General features: G+C 32.8%; 1 protein-coding gene across 13 annotated transcripts in view; it reads left to right on the forward strand.

Moving 5' to 3' along the window:
• The window catches only part of STXBP5L (syntaxin binding protein 5L), a 452,269-nt gene that overhangs the window by 386,994 nt on the left and 47,227 nt on the right, over positions 1–18,048 (forward strand). For 4 of the 13 annotated variants that reach the window (XM_079155274.1, XM_079155279.1, XM_079155271.1 and 1 more), the window contains 2 exons: positions 1,163–1,261; positions 10,371–10,421. The exons of 4 other annotated variants lie outside the window; for them this stretch is intronic. In XM_079155274.1, coding sequence (XP_079011400.1) covers positions 1,163–1,261; positions 10,371–10,421 — 150 coding nt within the window. The remainder of the gene's footprint in view (positions 1–1,162; positions 1,262–10,370; positions 10,422–18,048) is intronic. 5 more of the 13 variants (XM_079155276.1, XM_079155280.1, XM_079155278.1 and 2 more) reach the window with 3 other exon arrangements.

Below are 18,048 nucleotides of genomic sequence, written 5' to 3' on the forward strand. Positions count from 1 at the left end.
ATAAGAGAAGTTGGGAATTAGGGAAGCCAGGAACCAAGAGTCATTTTATAGCTCTGATTTTCCATCCAGATATGAAACTCTTTAATACCCCAATGAACTATAAGTAATATAAAGTGAAGGTTCAGACTATTAGTTATTCCCTTGAGGATAATAAAAGAACAGAAACTAGCTTGGGAGCTTGACGAATCCTATGAGCCAAGTAGAATGCTGAGACGCTCAGCTTTCTGGATAACATACTGCTTTCATATTATTTATTCATTTACTCAAGTATTCAACAAATAATTTTCAGTTTCTATAGTTAGGCATTATGCTACACACTAGGATCAATTAATGAAAAAATAAATATACTTTATCACAAATGAAATTTACCATCTCTTTGCCAATATAAGTGTTGCACTAATAATTATAAAACTTGCTAATACTTTTCTAGGTTATGCAATCCTTTTTCACTCATGAAGTCATGTTGTACAATTTGTGTTCTGTAAAAATTTGCCTTCCAAGATGGTGAACAGGTATTAACATTGAGCCCTAGTTCTGCTTGCTAGACACAGAAATTCAAGTACTTAAAGAAAATAGCCACCATTTTAGACAGAGCTAAAATTCACCTGGCCTTCAATTGTGTTGTGTTGTCCCAGAATGTGGATCTTTTATTCTAATCCTTATCCCAGAGGAACATCATTTTCTAGGCTAGCATCAGGCCCTGACATGCTAATACCTTTAAGCCATCCACTCTTATAGTTCTCACAGTCTAATCTACAATAGCCTAATTCTGCTACCAAGTTCAAATGAAGACTGGGGGTAACAGAAATATTTATCTACATTAAAATATCAAAAGAGTTAGCATCACAGAATACCAACAACAGAGTACCCAGCTATGTTGTTGGGCATAGGCAAGAGCTGGATCTTACAGTCAAGTTTGAATGTTCCTTCTGGACAATTCCTTGTGCCTAACATCCCACTACTTCCTTCAAAGAGTTTTTTGTTCTTCCCTCCAAACAGTCCTCTGTTGTGTTCAGTACCTATGTTTATTTTAGATAAAGGAACAAAACAGAGACCTGTCTATCTAGTTACTATGAAATTCACCTTTAAGATAAAAATTATTGATTCACTTGAAATTTCACTAAGAAATTACGTGCCAATAGTTTTGTGTTCCCTTCTTTAGGACTTGCTACCAGAATTCCTGAGACAGCAGCAGGCTTTTATAGGAATGACATTCCAGCTGTGAGACAGAGGAATCAAGTACATCACTTGCCAGGTGAAGGTGAAAACCTTTTTATGAACAAATAAAATATTTGTACCTCCATAGTTTTATAAATTTTTAATACATTTTTTAAATTTTAAATTTTTTCTCAAGATTTTCTCATTTGTTTTTCTGAAAACAGTCTCTCATGGTAAATGTAGATAAATTACCTGAAACAGTTGTTAAAAACAGAGATGATGATTACACAATGTGTAAAGTAGAAAATCTTAAAGCTCTTGTGAAAGATTTTGAAATGTTATGTAGAATTTTGCTTTTTTTCCCACTCTAAATCTGAATGCTTTCATCAATCCTATAAGAAAACAGTAGCCAAGGAAAATATAGATAAATGTTATTCACAAGTAGTAATTTCCTTTTGTTTTTGTAATACAACACCTTGGATATACCTTTGATGAGAAAACTAAAACTCAGAGATTTTAAGTGACTAGAGGTAGAATTCAAAGATAGTTACATTTGGTTATAAAGCCTATTTTTTCCTGATATTCATTCATCAAATGAGAAAAAGAATTATGAGAATTAAAAGAAAACTATTTACAATTAAATAACATCTGTGCCATGAGAAAGAAGTTATTGAGTTATGAAGAGACAATTTTTTAACAAATTCATAAGAATTTAAGAAAAATACTTTGCATGAAACATCAGCAGAAAATAGCTTACCACATAAATTCTAGGAAAAATTGATTTTGAAAATCATGTTTAGTTTTTTATAGCTCATATAATCAATATTATCACATTTTAGATTCATTAAACACTGCTAAAAATTATAATCTATATTTAGAACAAACAAGGTATTTTTCATGCCCATTATCTTATTTAATCCTTACAACAACCCCAAAAGGTTGATATTGTTCTCATTTTATATAGGTGGAAAAATTGCTTAAGGGAAAAATTCTATAACTTGCCCAAGGTTACCCTGTAATAATGACTTAGTCTGAATCCAAATATTTATTCTTCAAGGTCCTCCGATTGTTTGGTCTCAAATTACTAAGCCTTGTGTTGTATGTTTTTAAAAACATGAGTTGAAAAACTCATTTATCTCTGGGAGTTTATAACTAAGGATAGATATCAAATTAAAGTTTCATAATCACTGATATAATCATTGATTCATTAATACTGTCTAAATAGAAGTATATATTTTAAGATAATGGTAGAGTCATGACACTAACATGTCTGTGCTGGGGCAAATTCAGATGAAAATCTCTCTCTTTTTTTTTTTTTTGCTTACTGTCTTTTTTTTATTGTAAACAAATGGGATACATGTTGTTTCTCTGTACATTGCGTAAAGGCATACCATTTGTGTCATCATAAATTTACATAGGGTAATGTTGTTTGATTCATTCTGTTATTTTTTCCTTTCCCCCCACCCCTCCCACCCCTCTTTACCCTCTATACAGTACTTCCTTCCTCCATACTTGCCCCCCTCCCTAACCCTAAATCTAACCCTAACACTAACCCCTCCCTCCCCCCATTATGTGTCATCCTCCACTTATTAGCAATATCATTCGTCCTTTGGCTTTTTGAGATTGGCTTATCTCACTTAGCATGATATTCTCCAATTTCATCCATTTGCCTGCAAATGCCATCATTTTATCATTCTTTATGGCTGAGTAATATTCCATTGTATATATATACCACAGTTTCTTTATCCACTCATCAATTCAAGGGCATCTAGGTTGGTTCCACAGTCTGGCTATTGTGAATTGAGCAGCTATGAACATTGATGTGGCTGTATCTCTGTAGTATGCTGATTTTAAGTCCTTTGGGTATAGGCCAAGGAGTGGGATAGCTGGGTCAAATGGAGGGTCCATTCCAAGTTTTCTAAGGAATCTCCACACTGCTTTCCAGAGTGGCTGCACTAATTTGCAGCCCCACCAGCAGTGTATGAGTGTTCCTTTCTCCCCACATCCTCGCCAACACCTGTTGTTGCACGTATTCTTGATAATCGCCATTCTAATTGGGGTGAGATGGAATCTTAGGGTGGTTTTGATTTGCATTTCTCTTATTACTAGAGATGTTGAACATTTTTCCATATGTTTGTTGATTGCTTGTAGATCTTCTGTGAAGTGTCTATTCATTTCCTTAGCCCATTTGTCGACTGGATTATTTAAATTCTTGGAGTAGAGTTTTTTGAGTTCTTTATAGATTCTTGAGATAAGTGCTCTATCTGAAGTATGATTGGCAAAGATATTCTCCCACTCTGTAGGCTCTTTCTTCGCATTGCTGATAGTTTCCTTTGCTGAGAGAAAGCTTTTTAGTTTGAATCTATCCCAGTGGTTGATTCTAGGTTTTATTTCTTGTGCTATGGGAGTCCTGTTAAGGAAGTCTGATCCTAGACCAACAAGGTGAAGATTTGGACCTACTTTTTCTTCTATAATCTGCAGGGTCTCTGGTCTGATTCCGAGGTCCTTAATCCATTTTGAGTTTAGTTTCGTGCATGGTGAGAGATATGGGTTTAGTTTCATTCTGTTGCATATGGATTTCCAATTCTCTCAGCACCATTTGTTGAAGAGGCTATCTTTTCTCCATTGCATATTTTTGGCCCCTTTGTCTAGTATGAGAAAATTGTATTTATTTGGGTTTGTGTCCGTGTCCTCTATTCTGTACCATTGATCTACCTGTCTATTTTGGTACCAATACCATGCCGTTTTTGTTACTATTGCTTTGTAGTAGAGTTGAAGATCTGGTATTGCAATACCCACTGTCTCACTCTTCCTGCTAAGGATTGCTTTAGCTATTCTGGGTTTCTTATTCTTCCAGATGAATTTCATAATTGCTTGCTCTATTTCTGTAAGGTACGTCATTGGGATTTTAATTGGAATTGCATTGAATTTGTATAGCACTTTAGGTAGTATGGCCATTTTGACAATATTAATTCTTCCTATCCAAGAACATGGAAGATCTTTCCATCTTCTAAGGTGTTCTTTAATTTCTTTCTTAGTGTTCTGTAGTTCTCATTGTAGAGGTCTTTCACCTCTTTTGTGAGATTGATTCCCAAGTATTTTATTTTTTTCGAGGCTACTGTGAATGGGGTAGTTTTCCTAATTTCTCTTTCTGAAGATTCATCACTTATGTATAAAAGTGCGTTGGATTTATGGGCATTGACCTTGTAACCTGCTACTTTACTGAATTCACTTATGAGTTCTAAGAGTTTTCTGGTGGAATTTCCAGGTTCCTCTAAATATATAATCATGTCATCAGCGAACAGGGAGAGTTTGAGTTCTTCTTTTCCAATTCGTATCCCTTTAATTTCTTTGGTTTGTCTAATTGCTCTGGCCAGAGTCTCAAGAACGATGTTGAATAGAAGTGGTGAAAGAGGGCATCCCTGCCTTGTTCCAGTTTTTAGGGGGAATGCTTTCAGTTTTTCACCATTTAGAATGATATTAGCCATGGGCTTAGCATAAATGGCCTTTACAATGTTAAGGAATGTTCCCACTCTCCCTATTTTTTCTAGTGTTTTGAGCATGAAGGGGTGCTGTATTTTATCAAATGCTTTTTCTGCATCTATTGAAATAATCATGTGATTCTTGACTTTAAGTCTATTAATATGGTGAATTACGTTTATTGATTTCCTGATGTTGAACCAACCTTGCATCCCTGGGATGAAACCCACTTGATCATGATGCACTATCTTTTTAATATGTTTTTGTATGCGATTTGCTAAAATTTTGTTGAGAATTTTTGCGTCGATGTTCATTAAGGATATTGGTCTGAAATTTTCTTTCCTTGATGAGTCTCTGTCTGGTTTAGGTATCAGGGTGATATTGGCTTCATAGAATGAGTTTGGGAGGGTTCCCTCCTCTTCTATTTTATGGAATACTTTGAGAAGTATTGGAATGAGCTCTTCTTTAAAGGTTTTGTAGAACTCGGCTGAGAACCCATCTGGTCCCGGACTTTTCTTTGTTGGTAGACTTTTGATGACTTCTTCTATTCCAGTACTTGAAATTGGTCTATTTAAATTGTTTATGTCCTCCTCGTTCAGTTTAGGCAATTCATATGTCTCTAGAAACCTGTTGATGTCTTCGAAATTTTCTATTTTTTTGGAGTACAGATTTTCAAAGTAGCTTCTAATTATGTTTTGTATTTCAATCCTGTCTGTTGTGATATTTCCTAAAATGGATGCCAACCAAGAATCTTATACCCAGCAAAACTTACCTTCAAATTTGACGATGAAATAAAATCCTTCCATCATAAACAAAAGCTAAAAGAATTTACAAAAAGAAAGCCAGCATTACAGAACATTCTCAGCAAAATATTCCATGAGGAGGAGATGAAAAACAAAGAAGCAAATCAGCAAAGGGAGGAATTATCCTAAAGGAATTGTCAAATAAAGGAGGAAACAAGTTGTGTCAAACAAATAAATAAGTAAAATTTAAAAAATGAACCAAATGACCGGGAAACCAAATCATATCTCTATAATAACCCTGAATGTTAATGGCCTGAATTCATCAATCAAAAGACATAGACTGGCAGACTGGATTAAAAAGAAAGATCCAACAATATGTTGCCTGCAAGAGACTCACCTCATAGAAAAAGATACCCATAGACTAAAGGTGAAAGGATGGGGAAAAACATACCATGCACATGGACTCAGCAAAAAAGCTGGAGTATCCATCCTCATTTCCGATAATGTGGACTTCAAGCCAAAGTTAGTCAGAAGGGATAAAGAAGGTCATTTCATACTGCTTAAGGGAAGCATAAATCAGCAAGATATAACAATCATAAACATCTATGCCCCAAACAGTGGCTCATCCATGTATGTCAAACAAATCCTTCTCAATTTCAGAAACCAAATAGACCATAACACAATAATACTAGGTGATTTTAACACGCCTCTCTCACCACTGGACAGATCTTCCAGACAAAAATTGAACAAAGAAACCATAGATCTCAATAACACAATCAATAATTTAGACTTAACGGACATTTATAGAATATACCATCCAACCAAGAGCGAATACACTTTCTTCTCAGCAGCACATGGATCCTTCTCTAAAATAGACCATATATTATGCCACAAAGCTAATGTTAGCAAATACAAGAAGATAGAGACACTAGCATGTATTCTATCAGATCATAATGGATTGAAGTTAGAAATAAATGAAAGAGTAAAACACAGAAACTATTCCAACATCTGGAGATTAAACAATATGCTATTATATGATGAATGAATAACAGAAGATATTAGGAAGGAAATTAAAAAATTCTTAGAGGTAAATGAGAACAAAGAAACATCATATCAAAATCTCTGGGACACTATGAAAGCAGTACTTAGAGGGAAGTTTATTTCATGGAGCGCATTTAATAAAAGAAGTAAAACTCAACAAATAAACGACCTAACACTACAGCTCAAAGCCCTAGAAAAAGAAGAACAGAACAGCACCAAAAGTAGTAGAAGACAGGAAATAGTTAAACTCAGAGCTGAAATCAATGAAATTGAAACAAAAGAAACAATACAAAAAATTGACAAAATAAATATTTGGTTCTTCGAAAAAATAAACAAAATTGATAAACCTTTAGCCACACTAACAAAGAGAAGACGAGAGAAAACCCAAATCACTAAAATTCGGAATGAACAAGAAAATATCTCTTTTCCCAGCTTTATCTTAGCTACTTTGGAAAAAAGTTTTTAAAAGAAGAGGAATGGCAACAGAATTAGAGGCATGTAGTCCTTTCAGGGCTCCACCCTGGCATGGTGATCCCCTGTATTTTTTAACTTTGCCTGTATATGTTACTGATGTTTTTGCTCTATTTGTTCTGGGTTAGTGAAGATAGAGACAAATGAAATTTATTACTATATTTCAACCAGTTGATTGATTAATCCATAAATCAACTCACACATAATTAAATTTTAATCAAACAACTTTTCATTTAAAATTAAATTTATTTATTTTAAAGAAGAGAGCTGGACCATATAGGTGGTGTCTTCTGTGTCAGGAAAACTGTGTTGCTTAGTTAAGAGGACATGACTGTGACAGAAAAAATGACCTCAGTCAGTCATTTTCTGTTTTTCTATTATCATAACTTTAGCACATTGCTTAACCTTAAATGCTTGCTAGGACCCAGAACATAGATGTTCAATAATACATGGCAGAGTGGTTATTATAAAAGCAGTGGTGAATATCCAGGGCCTAAACCATTCTAGACCTCCAAATATTAGTTGTAACTTATCCATAACAAAGTAAAAATCCTTCCACTGAAGATAAAAAATAAATTCAGTTAACAAACAACTATCAGCAACTTTGAACTAGAAACTTGTAACCTCTGTTTTTGTGTTTTCCCATTAAATTAGTAGCCCATTCCTAAAATTTTGATTCAGGTGTAGAACCAAGGATCTGATTAAGACTTATTTGAAGCCAGTATGACATCCTTCTGATGAACTAAACTGTACTATCTGTTGTCTTTGAATTAAATTTGGTGTTAGCAAAAAGTAATTGAAGGACATGATAAAATCAAGACACATGAAGCTACCTAGGCAAAATTATGTTATAATGTCTGAAGTTCTGTTCATATTTAGGGTGTGCATATGACCTCATCCTGGCACAGGCTATGTAAGCCATCAGTTTACCCTGCCTCCTTACTCTAATAGAACCTAAATTTGTGAGGCATGAATATATGAATAGTTATGGATAGTTTTGCAAAGGTTCATAATCTGGTGGTATTGTGGAGCTTGGTTTCATGTGATCTTTAGGCCTGAGTTTATAGATAATATGAATTTGTATTTTGCTGTAAGCCAGTCCTTTCCCTCATTTGCATTATCTTTGGTTGCTCATGTCATCTTTATAATTTCTAGGTAAGTCATAAGTTGATAGATGTGATTAGGTAAGTGATTAATCCTATCTGTGGGGATGCTTTCCTTTGAATTTTTTAAGTCAGATTTTTTGAGATTCGATTTACATGGAATAAAATTCAACTTTTTAGTGAATAATTTGATTACTTTTCTTTCCTTTAATTTTTTATTTTCAAAAAATGTTACAGTATGTTAAAATAATAATAATTTCCTGACAATGTATCCAGAATCTTACAGGACTAGGATCAAAAGAAAACAAACTATCATTAAGTCTAATTTGTGCTAAAAACGATATTCCCTGACCCCAGCTAGATTTTGATACAATTTGCTGTGTTACTTTCTGTGAGCCAAGATAGGCAGTTATTCAAGGTGTGAATGATTTAAAAATTTCTACATGAGAATTCACAATATGACTCGAGATTTTTATCATTATGAATCAAATATGTGAGGTCACTCTTTAAAAGATAATGGAATCTTAGGAAGTTCTATTGAGTAGAGCAAAAAAGTAACAGTACTATATACTTCTACTACTATACTTAAAACTATCAATTTCTATTCCTGGTAGATCAGAGATTATGAGGGAAATTTTTTAATTAATCAAGAAAGGAGACAAAAAAAAAACACATTAACTTGAGAAAATGTAATCATCACTTTAAAACCCCAGCAGTAATATATCTATCCATATCTGTATCTATATCCATATTTATATCCAATTGAACAACTAAAGATAATATGACTTCTCGTATGGAAAATCAGATACACCTCAGTAAATGCTGCTTATAGAAGGGTCACAGGTAGAAGTCCTGTAGTTGGTTAATATTCATGAAACATTAAAATGTTATTGCTCAGAATGTTATCTCCCAGCCTCTTGATATGAATGTAGCATGTAACACTTTTACTTTTCTTTTTTTTTTTTTTTTTTTTTTCTTTTTTGGTGCTGGGAATTGAACCCAGGGCCTTGTGCATGCTAGGCAAGCACTCTACCAACTGAGCCATATCCCCAGCCCCTGTAACACTTCTTAAAAGACAAATTTCATCCTCAGGTACTATGTGAGAGCAGGAATCAGCTCCTGCTCCAACGTTTTGAACTGAGACGGATTGTTAAATATAGAAAAGTAGTTTGAGCAAGAATAGAAGGAAATTTTATAGAAATTCTAGTGACTCAAAAATCATAATTAAAATGTTTTTATACCTTTGAAGATTTCTATAATGGAATTAGTCAAACAGAAAGAATGTCAAGAATATTGTAGGGGAAATACTTGCTTAATAGGAAATTGAACTACATGACCTCTAAGATTCCTTTGAGCAGGATTCTTCAGCTCTCTTTCCTGTGCAGATTGCTAAGCCAATGAGTAGTAAAATGTTTCTATTTCCATTTTTTCTTCTTTGGCTAACATTATGAAATGTGGGTGGTATGTATGCTTTTTCTTAGCAGCAAAAAGTGAAATTGAAGAGCTGCATTTCCATGGACACATTGCAACAACCTCCTTCTGTTCAAACTCAACCTACTTTCCATACCATTTACCAGTTTGTCTCAGTTCTAACATTTAGAGCAATGAAGAGTAACTAACTGATTATGGCTCCCATATTTTAGATCTTAAAACACTCAAAAAGACTTGTGCCACTACCAGGCACAAGTATTAATAAGTATTCTGAATACTTATGTGATTTCCAATATTACTTGCCCCTTACTCTCTAACACTTGAATATTTTTTTCAACTGCTCAGCCTTTCTTAGAATAATATTCACTGGTACTTTTCAGCCTTCACTGTTCAACATTCATTCAGCACTTACTGTATATCTACTCTGCCAGTAGTTGAGTAGATACTACCAATATAGTAGCTATCATAGAAAACTAAAAATTTTAGAATTTTAGCAAATAGTAGAGTAAAAAAGCCCAGCATAATAAAATGTATTACATGTAGTACAGGAGATGCACATCAGTTTTCCCCTCTTCATCATCATTTATTTGTAATATGATCTTATCCATTTGTTGTAATATCTCTTATTAGACATGTCTTAAATTAATTTGTGGTTCTTTCCAAATTAAATAGGAAATTACTTCTCACACCACATGTGAAACAAACTATAAATATTCACTTATTTGTTGTAAGAACAATTGCTTTTTTCATGTTTCTGTTTGCATATTAAAAATTTACTGCTGAATGGCAGTCTTGCTAACACTGGAACAGTATTTCCATGTATGTTCACTTAGTGTAATGTTCATCAAAATATTAATAATTATACTATAAACATACTATTCCCACACTCCTCTTTAATTTTATATAATTAACAACTGCCTTTTTCCTTTTTCTGTTGTTTCAGTTAAAGGATCAAGAAAGTTAAGTCTGCCAACAGATCTTAAAGCTGATCTTGGTACGGTAGGCAAAAGCCAAGTTTTGTTACATTCATTTGGCTGAACATTTTACCAACCAACCCATGAATAATGCAAGTTAACTAGATAGCAGTATTTAATAGCTTTCCAAAAAGATTTTCTTAAAAATCACCATACAGTTCTGTTGGCAGCATTCAACATTTTGTTTGTTAATAATCATTTTATTATAAACCATTATACAACAAAGTATGTAATATTTTGTTTCTTTTTATCATGAAAATATTTTAAAGCATTCGATTTTCACTCATAGATCTCTTAAGATTATAATAATGTAAATGAACATAGTATTCTGAAGTTATTTTTACTATTATATATTAGCATCATTTAGAATACTATGTAACAAAAAAAAGGTTATACATAAAGGAATGGAACTTTGCCCTTTTTTTTTTTTAAGGGAAAGTATAGACAATCTGATTCACTTTTATTTTTTGTGCTGGTTACAAGCTTAAGCATTGTCTCATTCTGAAATAAACTATAAATTTTATTAAATAGGCCTTCATAAAATTTTTTTCAGAACTTTTGTCTGCTTGTTTTAATATGTTTTTGTTGAAATTTCATTCAATTACCTTATTTTCATTTCCTTCACTCTGACTAAAAAACATAGCATTAAATCCTACTAATGTCATGGTTAAAATAACAAAAATACAGTAATTCATCTTGTATTATTCTTCAGAATAGCAACTCATTAAGATTGTTATTACTATTTGCAATCTTCCTTTTTCCCAGAGAAGAAACAGCAGTTATGATTTTAGTTAATATTTGAACATTGACCACAGAACATTGTGCCCAAACTGTATGTAGAATATCCCATCTTATTGTGTCTAAATTAAATAACTATCACAACTCATATAATTTGTGTCATCTAAAATCAAATTAGAAATACAGGTGACACTCCATATCTATGAGTTAGTTATACATCTAGGGATTCAGCCAACAGCAGATCAAAAAAATTTTTAATTGTATCAGTACTGAATGTACAGTATTTTTCTTATCATTATTCTCTAAAGAATATAGTATAACAATAAAGTGACTGCATGGCATTTATATTTTATAAGGTGTTATAAGTAATCTAGAGATGATTTAAAGTGTTTGGAAGAATGTACAAAGTTATATGCAAATTCACACCATTATATGGAGGGGACTTAACCATCCAAGGATTTTGTGATCTGTGGGTGTCCAAGAGCCAACCTGTTATGGATACCAAGAGATAACTCTAATCTTGTAAGAATTTTATTAAATAACCATAGCATTTTTAAGTGCAAAGCAGTAACTTATCAGCTATTCTCTTTAGTTCAATATTAATATTAATGAAATTATTATGAAGTTAGTATTACAAATATAATGTCAACAGAACCAATATTATAATTCCATTTATTGACCTTATTTTATGTGTCAGACACTATGTCATATGATTGGTACATATTATCTGAGATAAGACCTATGATATTATTCCCACTTTAAAAATTGATAAATTAATGGCATGAAAAATTCAAACTTGCCTAAGGTCATATTACTATTAGCAAAACTTGTGTTTAAATCAAGTCTGTTTGATTACAGAGCATGCAATATTACATTTATCTATTGTATTATGTAGTATGTACTATAACAGATATCAACAGAAAGCCACTTACAGAATAATAAACTTCTCTTCAGAAAAATATGCATTTATGGTATTTAGTCACATAATTTCCACATATCATAATTTCTTACCAAATGGTATGCCTTTACACCATGTACAAACAGAGAAATAACATGTATCCCATTTGTTTAAAATAAAAAAAATTTAAAAAAATAATAATTTCTTACCTAGAATACTAAAAAATAAAAAAGAATACTGCTAGCCCACTCCTATACTTAGCCAAAGCAGCAGAGGGTTTGTAAGTCTAGTGTGGTAGTCAAATAGACATACTGTTATTTATAAACATTTTCAGTATAACTGTCTATTTCTCAAAATTTGTCTATTTCCAACTCTCTCCCTTATCACTATAATGAAGGAGGTTTTTTTCACTTGAAAGCACTCACAATAGGTTTCATTACATTTCTATTTCTAAGCATGTTGTCAGTATTTAATTTTTACTGTAATTTTTTATTTTTATCTGATAGATAAAAAAAGTTGTATGGGTTAATCGTGTCATATAATGTCCAATAATATATGCATTAATGTTTAAGTCAGGTTAAACATATTTATCTCCTCAAACAGTCGTCATTTCTTTGTGGTAAGTTTCAAATCCTTTCTCCCAGCTTTTCTTTTCTTTTTTTTTTATTGTAAACAAATGGGATACATGTTGTTTCTCTGTTTGTACATGGCGTAAAGGCATACCATTTGTGTAATCATAAATTTACATAGGGTAATGTTGTTTGATTCATTCTGTTATTTTTTCCCTTCCCCCCACCCCTCCCACCCTCTTTTCCCTCTATACAGTCTTTCTTTCCTCCATTCTTGCCCCCTCCCTAACCCTAACTCTAACCCTAACACTAACCCCTCCCTCCCCCCATTATGTGTCATCATCCACTTATTAGCGATATCATTCGTCCTTTGGTTTTTTGAGATTGGCTTATCTCACTTAGCATGATATTCTTCAATTTCATCCATTTGCCTGCATATGCCATAATTTTATCATTCTTTATGGCTGAGTAATATTCCATTGTATATATATACCACAGTTTCTTTATCCATTCATCAATTGAAGGGCATCTAGGTTGGTTCCATAATCTGGCTATTGGGAATTGAGCAGCTATGAACATTGATGTGGCTGTATCTCTGTAGTATGCTGATTTTAAGTCCTTTGGGTATAGGCCAAGGAGTGGGATAGCTGGGTCAAGTGGTGGTTCCATTCCAAGTTTTCTAAGGAATCTCCACACTGCTTTCCAGAGTGGCTGCACTAATTTGCAGTCCCACCAGCAATGTCTGAGTGTACCTTTCTCCCTGCATCCTCGCCAACAAACTGTTGTTGCTTGTGTTCTTGATAATCGCCATTCTAATTGTTCTCCCAGCTTTTCTAAATGCACAGTGTTTATTTGTTATCTCAAGTCACTATTCTGTGCAATAGTACCCTAGAGCTTCTTGCACTTAGCTACATGTAACTTAGTACCCATTGACCTATTCTTCCGCTGCCTCCCAATGTATCAATTTTAACACTCTTTTTTTCACATATTTATAGAAACAATGTCATAAGGCATATGAAAAAAAATTTCTGTATATGTGAACTTTTCCTTGGTGTAAAATATATCATAGGTTACTTGTAATATGCTTTGATAAGATTATTTTCTAGGAGTCTATAACTCACTAGTAAAGAAGGAAGAAATTTAGGAAGGCATTGCAGTGGGCCAGATAAGGGCCTGAATTAGGATAACAACAATGGAAATGAAAAGGAGAAGAGAAGGATTTATTATGGAAGACTGCTACTAATAGGATTGGGAGCAGTGGGGAAATAGACCTGGTAAGACACAAGAAGTAAGAAGAATCAACGATGGCTAGAGTGTAGCTCTCATGGAGAATAAGGGGAAAAATGAGTTTGAGTTGCTAGATGGACATCTATTTTGATCAGTGACCAATTAGAAATGTCAAGCCTAAAATAATATATGATTCATGCATATGAAGATATTAGGAACTAAGTTTATAGCCTGTTCCCTGAAGACAAAGGAAAAATTACATTAGGACAGCTATGGAAGTTAATGTAACTGCTTTATTGCAACACATCTAAACTGGAAAACTGTATAAAATGAACAATACAATAATAGTAATAATAGTAAAACCACATACGCCAGATAACATTCACATTTAGAACTCTTAATTAATTAGAATTTTATGAAATAATTGCAGATTCATAGGAAATTACTTAATAATCAGCTTTTTACATGGAATTTAAAACTGTCCTATGTGCTCAGTTTTAATAAAAATATAAATGTTTCTCATTTTGAGTTTTAAAGAATTTTGAATTTTAAAGAATTTTGAATTTTAAATGTTAATTAAAATAATTCATTCCCTGAATGTACATAACCTAGGGGTTAGCACATAATATCATTAATATATTGAGTTGTATACAAAATAGAAAACTGGGTGCAATTGACCAACAGTGCACAGGGATATAATTTCTCTATATCCTTGCCAACACTTGTTATTCTGGTTTTGGGGGATACTAGCCATCCTAAAATGGTACAGTGTGGTTTCTCACTGTAGTGTTGGTTTGCATTTTCCTGATGATTAGTGATGTTGAGCATCTTTTCATATTCTTCTTGGCCATTTGCATGTCTTCTTTGAGAAATATTTATTCACATTCTTTGCCCATTTTTTAGTTAGGTTGACTTTTTGCTATTGAGTTTTATGAGTTCTTTATATGTTCTAGATATGCATCCTTTATCAGGTAAATTCTGTGGGATGCACTTTTATCATTAATGGTGTATTGTGTTGCATGAATTTTCTAAATGTTCATGAAATTCAGTTTCTCTCATTTTTAACTTCTTGCCTATGTCTTTTGGTATCATATGCAAGAAATCATCACCAAATCCAGTATAATGAAATCTTCCCTTTTACTTTCTTCTCAGAGTTTTGAAGTCCTTAATCCATTTTGAGTTCATTTAAAAATCAAGGGTGCAACTTCATTCTTTTACTTACATAAGGATATCTAGTTTTAACAGCACCATGTGATGAAAAAACTATCCTTTCCTTATAAAGTGATCTTGACAATCTTGTTAAATTCATTTGACCATAAATAGAAGGGTTTATTTCTGAGCTCTCTGTTCTGTTTCATTGGACTATGCTTCAATCTTTATGTCAGTACCATAGTGTTTTGTTTATTGTAGATTTGTATTGTTTTGAAACTATAAAGTGTAAATCTCCTAGATTTTTTAATCAAGATTTATTTGGCTGTTCATAGTTTCATAAATTCCATGTGAATTTCAGGATAAGTTTTTCTGTTTCTCAAAAAAAATTTCACTTAGATGATTTCTGTAGAGATTTCAATCTTTACATCACATTGGGTGATTCTTAACATTATTATTAACTCCTCTAATCCATTGATACAATATGTGTTCTCATTTATTTATATCTTCTCTGATTTCTTTTGACAACGTTTTGCAGATTTCACTGAACAAGTGTTTCACCTCCTTGGGCTATTCAGTTTGTTGGTGTACCTGATTTCTTTGTATTTTCATAAGAATTTTTAAATTTCTGTAGAATTTGTAATATTGTCCCCATTTTCATTTCTTACTGAGTTTTTTTCTTAGTCCATCTAGCCAAATATTTGTTCATTTTATCAGTCTTTCCAAAGAACCAACTTTCATTTTGATTGGTTTTCCTATTATTTTATATTCTCTATTTTATTAAACTATGTTTTAATATTTGTTGTTTCCTTCCTTCTTATAGCTTTGAGCTTAGTTTTTTTCTTTTTTCTAGTTAAGTTGAAAAGTGGGGTTGTTCATTTGAATCTTTCTTGTTTTCTAACATAAGGACTTCAGCCCTGCTGTTGCTATATTTTGATAAATTATGTTTTTGTTTTCATCCATCTGTAAATAATTTCTCTTCTGATTTCTTCTTTGCTCCATTGAATGTTTAAGAGTGCTTTTTTTTATGGATTCCTAAAGTTTTATTTATTTGTTTTCAATCAATCAGTATTACTCCTTTTTTTAATTTTTTATACGTTGTACATAAATGGGATATAACTTTCGTTTCTCTGGTTGTACATGAAGTAGAGTCACACCATTTGTGTAATCATACATGGAAATAGGATAATGATGTTTGTCTCGTTCTATTATCTTTCCTTCTCCCCACCCCTCATTTTCCTCTATACAATCCATTCTTCCTCCATTCTTGCTTCCCCCGTCCCTGTTATGTATCATCATCCACTTATCAGAGAAATCATTTGGCCTTTGGGTTTTTTGGAATTAATTTATTTCACTTAAAATTACATTCTCCAACTCCATCCATTTACCTGCAAATGCCATAATTTTATTCTTCTTTATGACTGAGTTATATTCCATTGTATATATATACTTTATCCATTCATCTATTGAAGGACATCCAGGTTGGTTCCACAATCTAGCTATTGTGAATTTAGCTGCTATGAACATTGATGTGACTGCATTATAGTAGTATGCTGATTGTAAGTCCTTTGGGTATAAACTGAGGAGTGGGATAACTGGGTCAAATAGTGGGTCCATTCCAGGTTTTCTGAGAAATCTCCATACTGCCTTCCAGAGTGGCTGCACCAATTTGCAACTCCACCAGCAATGTATGAGTGTGCCTTTTTCCCCACATCCATGCCAATACCTATTATTGCTTGTGTTCTTAATAATAGCCATTCTGATTGGAGTGAGAAGAAATCAGGGTAACTTTGATTTGCATTTCTCTACTTGCTAGAGATGTTGAACATTTTTTCATAAATTTGTTGATTGATTGTATATCTTCTGTGAAGTGTTTGTTCAGTTCCTTAGCCCATTTATTGATTGGGTTATTTGTTCTTTTGTTTTGGGGGGATTTTTTGGTATTTTTGAGTTCCTTGTATATCCTAGAGATTAATGCTTTATCTGAGGTGCATGTGGTAAAGATTTTTCTCCCAATCTGTAGGCTTTCCCTTCACATTACTGGTTGTTTCTTTTGCTGAGAAGAAACTTTTTAGTTTTAATCCATCCCATTTATTGATTTTTGATTTAACTTCTTACGCTTTAGGGATCTTGTTAAAGAAGTCAGATCCTAGACTGACATGGTGAAGATTTGGGCCTACTTTTTCTTGTAGAAGGTGCAGGGTCTCTGTTCTAGTGCCCAAGTTCTTGATCAACTCACTTTGAGTTGAATTTCATGCAGGATGAGAGATAAAGGTTTAATTTTATTTTGTTACACATGGGTTTCCAGTTTTCCCCAGCACCACTTGTTGAATAGGCTATTTTTTCTCTAGTGAATGTTTTTGGCGCCTTAGTCTAGTATAACTTTATTTATGTGGAATTGTCTCTGTGCCTTCTATTTGTACCATTGGTCTGTGTATCTGTTTTGGTGCCAATGCCATGCTGTTTTTATTACTATAGCTCTGTATTATAGTTTGAGATCTGGTATTATGATAACTTCTGCTTCACTTTTCTTGCTAAGGATTGCTTTGGCTATTCTGGGTGTCTTATTTTTCCAAATGAATTTCATGATTGCTTTTTCTAGTTCTATGAAGAATGTCTTTGGGATTTTAATAGGAATGGCATTAAATTTGTATAACACTTTTGTAGTATAGCCATTTTGACAGTATTAACAGTATTAATCCTGCCTATCTAGGAGCATGGGAGGTCTTTCCATCTTCTAAGGTCTTCTTAAATTTCTTTCTTTAGTGATCTGCAGTTTTCTTTGTACTGATTTCTCACCTCTTTTGTAAGATTGATTCCCAAGTTTTTTTTTTTTTTTTTTTTTTTTAGGCTACTGTGAATTGAGTAGTTTTCTTAATTTCTCTTTCAGTGAATTCATTTACTGGTGTATAGGAATGCATTTGATTTGTGGTATTGATTTTATATCCTACTTTGCTGAATTCATTTATTAGTTCTAGAAGTTTTTTGGTGGAATTTTTTTTTTTTTGAATCTTCTAAATATAGAATCATGTCATTGGCAAAGAGTGATAGTTTGAGTTCTTCTAT

This window comes from Sciurus vulgaris (genome assembly GCF_902686455.1).
Source record: "Sciurus vulgaris genome assembly, chromosome: 10".
NCBI lineage: Eukaryota > Metazoa > Chordata > Mammalia > Rodentia > Sciuridae > Sciurus > Sciurus vulgaris.